The following is a 9108-nucleotide window of genomic DNA, read 5'->3' as shown; positions in this document are numbered from 1 at the left end:
TAAGTGTCCTATTTTAAATATAATAGAATTGATAGACGAGTAATTTTAGGTGTCTTATTTTAAATATAATATTAAGTGTCCTATTTTAAATATAATAAAATAACCAACAAACAACAATCAACAACCAAACTTTTAATATTTCGTATTTAATATAACAGTATAGATATGTGTGTGGTTTGCATTTTGAGAGAGTAAAAAAAGACGAAAGATGATAAAAAAAATTTGAGAGAGAAAGGATAGTAAGAGGAAGAAAAATTGAGAAAATATCGTGAAATATTGCTAGATAACTACATGCGCCTTACATATGCTATTACGTTAGTTTTTCTAATTCGTTGACCTTTGAAAGTTTGAAACCCACATCTGCGAACATATTTAAAGGTTAATTAGTACGTGGAACAAAGATTAACCAAGTATCAAACATTAAAAAGAAAATGAACAGATTAAAAGCCTACGTATCTTATTTCTGGCCGACAAGAATTATCTAACTTAAGACTGAAAGTAATTATGTGTTAAATTGGTATTTATCGCGCATACAAACAACGTAGTATTAATTACAAATGTCACATTCTAAAGGGTCATCCCATATCACCGGGGTAATAATATATATATATATATATAATCATTCGAGTCTGAAAATATATTAGAAAAAAGAAAGTATTTCACTAACTTTGTGATAGTGAACTGGAAAAATATGTATATAAAATTCATCTTAAATTCAGATTCATTTATCCATAAAAATACATATAATGATTGGATAATACCGAATAAAAATATGTTAAACTTAAAATTCAACTTTTAATACTCACGTGGATGGGATATATACGGGTTATTTTTTTTTAGAAAATTGTGGATACATACGGGTTATTAAATTATAAATACATAACATTAAAAAATGAAAACACCAGTCAAATACGAACATCAAATTACAATGAGGTATTTGAAACCCGTATAATATTTTAGAATGCAAGTGGTTGTATAGATGAATTAATTAAGCAGAAGCAAATTATTCTTAAAGATGAAAGCAACAAAATAAGGTGAGGAAAACAGCTGCCATGCATATGACTGATATTAGTAATAGAATAGATATTACAGCGACGGAAAGCGAAACAACGGAGTTTGATTAAGGTAATTAACAAGTCTAATCAAGCTTGGTTCACATTATTTAGCAATTATCAAATCATCAAACTACAACTGTCGAGTTTAAGTATCTATATACTGATTTTGTAGGGTCCAGTTTTTACAAATGCCGGTGATGGAACTGTAGTTGAGTTCTTTGAATTGAATCAGGTTCCTATTTGCCAACAAAATTTCAACCAAATTACCCTTTTCTATGTGATGAAAAAGAGCTTGGTCGATCACAGGTTTTATATTATATTATGTCCATGCTCCCAAATCTTTGTAGATATCATTATTAATTAACCTCAAGATTATGCTTGCTAATCACTTTTTAACTTAAGTTTAGATTTTAATTCAAATTCATGATATTTCAAAAATATTTTAAACATGAGTTCACACACTTGTTGGACTGGACAAAGATTTCTGAACCAACCAAATACCAAATGACAAGTCTTTCCCTTTCGGTATGGATCATCCTTGCAGGAACTTTGAAGCCCGTTTGGGGTATTATGTCATTTATTTATTATGTTTTAAAATGAAATGAATGAATAAGTATTGATACGTAAATGAATACTTATAAGTTATATTAGGCGTTTGTATAATTTACTTTAAACTGCAACTGCTTATCAATGAATTTGTACTGAAGGCGTCCGAATATGTATCTTGTGAAATTAAGAAAGCTCCACATGTATTATTAGGAAAACTAACAGTGTCCAATTAAAATAATCTAAATCAGCTAGACATCAGTACCGTACAACATACTCGGTTGTAAAAATTATTTACAACTAATAGGACTGTCCAATTGCGAATGTTCTGTTTCAAGTCCGTAACCCTTAGGAGCTCCTCTGCTGTAAACTTCACCTATAAGATAAAAACATCAGCCATAAAATATACTCCGTTGTAAAAAAATATTTTATAATGAAAACATGCTAAGCAGGACAGGAAGAACAAGTCTCGTAGCCATGCTCATAAGAGGATGCTTCACACTTATCCACTTGTATGTGATGATAGAAAACTAGCAGTTAAAGTAACTACTAACCATCAAATGCCATTTAAACCCATTGAAGCTACTTTTTCATTTAAACTAGCAGTTAAGTAATTACAAATCACCTTAACTGCTGTGCAATTTTTAAAACCATGTTAGACGCCACTTTACATTTTTCTAGACGACTCGTTCAAGGTTATAAAATGTCCTTGCTCAAGAAACCAGTGACAATATTTATATTACGCCTCTAGGTCATGTAATAATCCAAGTATCTGTTTTGGGCCAAAATATGCTACGTACATCAATCCTGCTAAAAAAGTCATCGATTAGTAAATTACAACACAATTACAATCCCAATTTCACATTCTCACTATATAATGCAAATTGCAAGAGTGAGGTAGAGTGATAGATTTCCACCAATCTTCTGGTACCTTTTAAGCATTAAAACAAGAGGATCAACAACTCTTATGTGAAACCAATTAGCAGCTCCTGGTCCAAATTTGCTAATCGAATTCCACAAATCCAAATTTACTAGTTTATTAGTAGTATACAACATGCAAGTTATTCGACTAATCACTGAACGAGCCCCGCATTTACATAAATCATGACTAATAACACTCCTAGACAATTAATCATACATAAGCTGCTAATACATACATCATATATATCATGACACTAATTTGTAGAGAGTAAAAGTTGGAATTGAGTATTACCTGATGCGATTCCTTTTGTTAAGCACGGTAGAAGAAACGGAGATTTCGGATAGAGCGGCTACGAGTTAGGGAATTCAGGAAAGATAAGTAAAAAAGTAAGTCTCGCTTTACTACACTCAGGAAGCCAAACATACTTCAATAAGTCTAAATGGCTTTTGGCCCATATGAGCTACTTAACGGACATCCCAAACACACACGTTTTTACCAAATTCCAACTTATCATCATACAAGTTGAAAAGCTCTGTGAGAAGTGAGGTTTCCTAACAGATCCAATAAGCTCACATGAGCTTTAAGTTGGAAATGTTCCAAATATGCAATTGATAGGCCTCTTAATTCATTTTTCATAAATCATTACCATCACAAAATTGCATGCATTACTTTCAAAAAATTTATATCCTATGAATTCGTATTATACTTTATATTCTTTTTGAAGGTCTTTTTAATATATTTTTAAAATAGATAAAAACTTTTTTAGCACTTGCTGAATGAAGAGACAAGTTGCACATACTATACATTGACAGGATCAGTTAAAAGTAGAAGGGAGCTGGTCTAAAGTGTAATGACCAAGCCTTCCAGTTCTATAGAGGTTAAGTAGCTTTCTACTGACTATATGGTCAACATCTTCACCTATTCCTATTCCTGGGACCACCTGGAAAGCTTTATGGAGTCCCATAAGGTGTAGCTTGTAGAGTTCTGCAAAATTCTCCCCATCTTCCAGATTTTCACTAAAGGATGATACTGTCTCAAAGAGCGTTCGACGTACATCATTCACTATAGAGTCCTAAACGAAAAAATAAAAACAAGAATGATATTTTTAAGTTGACAAGTAAAACATAATAGTATCAAATTTATAGAAAGATACAAAACTATAACAGTTTTTCGAGTTTAATAAGATATGAGAGTCCGAAAAATTAGTTCATGCCCAATCAAGAGTAGCGTAATTACATAATAAATTAACTGCCCGACTCATACCATAATTATAACTAACATAAACCTATAATGCTTCTTTAAGCCACAATTCTCCCTTTCTAAAATAATGTTATTAGAGAAATGAAGATGTAGTATGCCTGAGCAAGGGTTAACATATACAAGTGACAACAATTTATAGACTCCAAAAAATAATGGTTTAATGACAAACAAGGTATAATGGCATGCACACAATACTGGATGCTAAATTAGTTTGCAAAATCAAACTCTTAATCATTTGTTCTTCTGGTCGTTACTATACATGGACTATCACTAGTCAGCTATAAATTCTAATATGCAAGGGAAGTATGTAACATAACAGATAAATATCATACCAAATTCTAATCATTGTATACAAAGAAAACTCAAGATATATAGAAAATAGGAACCCTTCGGAACAATTATTACGTTTTTGAACTACAGATGTTTCCAGAATAGTGTATGAGATTGTCTTTTAGACCCACTTTTGCGATGTAAAGAACATTGACATTATTAAAGTCATGAATGTCTTAAAATGATATAATAATATCATAGGCAAGTGTGAAATATTAGCAAACAATATGAAAAATAAGGCTTGTAAACATCCAACAGTAACGGAGTAATGGTCAGACAGTCACAAGGAAGAAAACTGTTTTCGCCTAATAAAACATCTGGAAAGGTAATTTGTACAGAAATCTATGTGGAATCCCCGAAACAAGCATATGAGAATTATTATAGTTGGGGGGTGAGATTTGTGTTTGTCTGAGCTCAAATGATGACTCATATGTCAAAGAATGTATAATTGTGGATAAGCACACCATTAAAATAACTTGTGAAATTATTATGGGTAGTAACTATATTGGCATAGGCCTCATATAAATGTGTTTATAGCAACCACGGGATTGGGTGTACAATTCTTCTTTCATAGGCATTAGGTGTGTGCATTTGGTTCTATTCGAACCCAACCATTTTCAGTTCGGTAATATAACAGAAATAACTTGGTTTGTAGTCCGGTAGTAGAAATTAAATAATTTTGATATTGGCTAACCTAAATAATTCCAGTTAGGTTGCCGAAATACCAATGCACAACCATTAGCTAATAGGCATAGCCCATGTTTGTTTGGCACGATTATAATCTTATAGATAATGAGCAATCATAAATTTCTAAATAAAAGAATATTAAGTTTAGCCAACTCAACCACTGCAAAAATGCTCCCAGTATCCTTAATTAGAGCACATACTTGTGTGTGATCTGGTACGTGCTTTTTAGGTCCCATTTTACCCTCAGATACAGTAGAATAATTTCCTTGCTGATCACCTGTTAAGATTTTTGTCTTAATTCTGGGCAATTTTACCCACTTCTTGTACTCCTCGCTTGTGCTGAGAATAGCTAAAAAATATTGAGCAAGTTTTAGCTCCCCAACTAGACTGTCAGCTATAGCTCCTGCATCAGGAACTGTCAAATATCAGTAGTGAAATAAATACTGTGAAATAAAATAGTTATTACAATATGTATCAATAATAAAGAGCTTGTATGCAGCTTGTAAAGACGTTGTATGAACCTCGTAGGCAGTGTGTAGACAAGTCGTCATTAGTTTCTGTTCTAGCAATAAGTTATTTACCAATAAGTTTCTAGACAGTAATATCTATACTTGTTCTATAAAAGAGACCTTTCCTCATGGTAATATTTAGAGTGATATGAATAAAAATTATATTCTACCCAACTGATTCTCTCTTCTTTCTCTCTATAATCTAGCATATGGTATAGTTTCAATTTAAACTGAAGAAGGAAGAGCAGTACAACAAGTTACATTTCCATCTATACTATCATTTTGGTTTTTCCAATTTGTGATACTTTGCAAATTATTGTTTACTTGACTAATCAAGCATTCGCATATGATTTGTCATGGACCTACTTTGCTAAACATATCAATTCAGATAATTATTTTCAGACACGTTATGAGACATGCCTAATATAGTTACTCCATTATCATGCAAAATATTCACGTTAAAACTAAAACACATTATCAGTACTCTGTATTAAAAGAAGCAATCACTTATACCCTGTTCTAGTGTCAGGACATGAGTACTTTAGGTCAAGGTCAAGAATCCATGTAGCTTTCCTTAATTTTTTAAGTTGATTAATGTTTATAAACCACCAAACTACAAGGATACAACAAAACAAGAACAGCATATCAGTTTTTAAGATCAGTTTGTGGGAAGTGATGGAGATACTGTACTAACACGCACCTGTCAAAGCTAATTTGGAGCACACTTCATCATCAATTATATCAGGAGGTAAAACACCAGGTGTGTCTAAGACAAAGATGTTAGGATGGCTAGCAATCTGAAATTGAAAGGGGGGAATCCATATAAACTTGATGATATTAAAAGTTGAGGTTTCAAGCCGAATACTACAATCAATATCGTGCAATTTTTTTTTGCTTGCTACTGCGAACCTTGAAAAATGTAATATTTCCAGAAAACCAAACAAAAAACAGCTCATACTAAGTATCATGCAATATAAACTCCAGTCTTCCTTCCTTTTTATTCCAGGAAATAGGGTAGCACATACACATTTGAGTTATGAACTAAACAGAGACGCCAACTTCAGAGTTCATATTCCACTTGAATGACAAGAAACAATTACATGGACAAATACTGGAGTTTTAACTTCGACGTGCTAGAGAAAAAAACAATTTGCTTTTGTATAATATGTATCAGTGTTTTAAGAGTCTCTATTTTAGTGCAAGTGTATTTTATTGGCTGTATCATAACGGTTAGAACCTTAAAGCTGCTAATCTCTTTAGTTTCCCCTGGATTTGGACTCACAGCTGCGTGCTTCAACCTTCCTTTTTCTTCAGCAATCGTAAGAAGTAAAACAACATAATGTTAGAAAAAAAAACTCACATCTACTTACAATTGCAGGATATACATATAACATATTACTTATTACATTAAATAACAAATATAAATGCAAAAACATGATCATTTATAGCTTTTCCTCTATAACAATTATATTGCACAAATGATCTCATACCTTCCGCGCTAATCCTTCCGATTTGATGCAATGCGTTTGCCAGAGCGGACTTGCCACTATTGGGAATTCCAACTAGCATAACCGTTGTGGTGTGGCTAGACTGACCATTCCTTTTCAGTTCTTTAACTTCAGATTGTAGTAAGTTCAGGAACTGCAACATTGCACAACTAATTGTTATTGCATGAAACCAGAAATACAAGTGAACAAAAAGTAGGCTGTACAAATCAATAAACAGTTGTAAATTTCTTCACTAAAGAAAAGGGCGAGGATTATTAGTCCTACTACGACATATTTATCTATTAAAAGAAGGTATAGACTGTTGTCCACCAAAATAGTTTTGATCTTCAAATTGATGCTGAGAATGAAATGAACATAAAGAAAATAAAGATGATGTGTGAATGCATAAAATGATACATGAAAGTGGATAAACTCGTAATAAGCTTAAACTGAGTAAAATTGTTGAGCACACAAATATAAAACAGGTAAAACAAAAAAGAACTGCAAATAGTCTCATCATGAAATCATACACCGGCTAAATTGGCTTGCCATAGATTCCTACTGGTGAATGCTTTAATAGACATGTAATATATAAAATTACCCCCTTGATGCTCTCCTTATTATGGGAATTGACTTCACAACATACATATCTTTGCTCCTCTAGGTACCTCGTCCACTTCTGAAATAAAGATACATGAGGAAAAATATAAAAGGAATAAGCAGATAATAAGGGCAATACGTAGCATCATCACCTTTTTCATAAAAAAGGAAAAGAAAGAAATACTTAAACGTAATACACAAGAGCTGATATATGCATGTATTTATGTAAGAATGGATATAAAAAAAAATAATGTGAATTCATGCAACTAGAAAAGAAGAAAAATGTACACTATAGGAATTAGCATGGATTCAGAATATTTGTGTAAACTGTAAGTTTTAGCAGTCCATTACAGAAAAATACATAAACTCCTCATAATACAATTAATAAGTATATGCAGCCCTTAACAATTTCCTGGACTCATTTTCAAATAAAAATCAAGTTTTTAGAACTTCTCTTCCATTGTTTATCCCATTTTTTCAATCACTTCCCATGCACCCAAAGTACCAAAGTATGCATAAAAATCTAAAATGAGTAATAGATAATCAAATAAGGGTTTGTGTGTGCTTGGTCAAGTAAATACCACAAGAAGCCATTACCTTTGTCTGAGAGCGATTTGCAAGATCCATCTTGTTAAGAAGTATAATTTGCTTAGAAGAGTTAGAAACATTTAGGTGTTCAAATGTTGATGAAAATGGAATCTACAAGTAAGACTTTCATCAGTTCCCCATATTTTGATAATTATAAAATGAGAATCAGAATTTGGTTGTCCGGGTTTGAGGCGAGAATGTATTATAAATGCAGAAACAAACAGCACATTGAATTAAATGTTTTTGACAAGTATGTATGTATTCTCAGTGGTTGAGGCATTTGGTCAAGCATGTTATGTACAAATAAAGGAGGAGGAAGGAGGAAAGTACCCTAGCATCTCGAACTTGAACAACAATGTCAACTAATGGGATTCGATTGGCAATGGCACGAGAAGCAGCAGCCATATGAGGAGTGTACCACCAGCTTGACCCTTTTTTCTCCACCACTTTCTTTATTGTTTTCCCTATGTTCAAAACTATTCTACCCGCCATTCACTCCGCCTTTGATTCATATGTACACACTACTACTATTTAACACTAAAAGATTAGTATATACTTATAAAATCAACATTCTGGGACTTACATTTTTATTAAAAATTATATTTTTTTGCTTTTTTTCTTTTAATCTTATTATTTTGTTCTTAGGGAGGTGTGGATACTTTTTTTATTTACAACCCATAGAGCATATATTTTATATTCTGAAAACAAAATAAGTAAAACAAAACATAATTTTTAGATTTTGTGACCGTAATCTTGAGAAGAAAAAAATACATATGCTTTGATAAATTATTCAAAATCTTAAACACTACTTCTATTGCAGTACCAACGCAAGATGCTTTAGGGTGTGTTCATATGAAAGAATGGAATGTGGAATGAATGTAATGAAAATTACAAGAAAAATATATGAAGACGGAGAGTATATATAAAATTATAGTAAATAAAAATGAGGGAGTTAAAATTTTTTATGATGAAAACTGTATGAAAAATGATGTGGAAGGAGAATGGATCATTCCCTCCAAAACACATGAGTTATAAGTTTAGTTTAAATTGTTTGAAAATGAATGAATGAAATAATGAAAATTATAAAAACTTCATCCAATTTTTTCAAAAAAATAGCATAAATT

The 9108-nt window shown here is 31.9% G+C and overlaps 1 protein-coding gene across 4 annotated transcripts; it reads right to left on the bottom strand.

Annotated features, from left to right (window-relative positions):
* Nucleotides 1–1750: 1750 nt before the first annotated feature.
* LOC141724267 (DAR GTPase 2, mitochondrial) lies at nucleotides 1751–8818 on the bottom strand. 4 transcript variants are annotated; one of them, XM_074526338.1, is made up of 10 exons: nucleotides 8315–8818; nucleotides 7994–8095; nucleotides 7398–7475; nucleotides 6800–6950; nucleotides 6547–6617; nucleotides 6010–6106; nucleotides 5001–5203; nucleotides 3442–3595; nucleotides 2815–2872; nucleotides 1753–1977 (listed from the first exon to the last, which is right to left on the bottom strand). In XM_074526338.1, exons 1-10 carry the CDS (start codon nucleotides 8474–8476, stop codon nucleotides 1974–1976), a joined length of 1080 nt encoding a protein of 359 aa, XP_074382439.1. In that variant the 5' UTR covers nucleotides 8477–8818; the 3' UTR covers nucleotides 1753–1973. The 4 variants fall into 4 exon arrangements, 3 of the variants coding, with proteins under 3 accessions (XP_074382438.1, XP_074382440.1, XP_074382439.1); XR_012576572.1 differs by having other exon boundaries at nucleotides 1751–1977; nucleotides 2815–3595; nucleotides 8315–8814; XM_074526337.1 differs by having other exon boundaries at nucleotides 1751–3595; nucleotides 8315–8814.
* Nucleotides 8819–9108: the final 290 nt, after the last annotated feature.

The sequence above is a fragment of the Apium graveolens genome, chromosome 5 (genome assembly GCF_009905375.1).
Source record: "Apium graveolens cultivar Ventura chromosome 5, ASM990537v1, whole genome shotgun sequence".
Classification (NCBI taxonomy): Eukaryota; Viridiplantae; Streptophyta; class Magnoliopsida; order Apiales; family Apiaceae; genus Apium; species Apium graveolens.
Note: the sequence above shows the minus strand (reverse complement) of the source record. Positions and strands in the feature narration are given on the sequence as shown.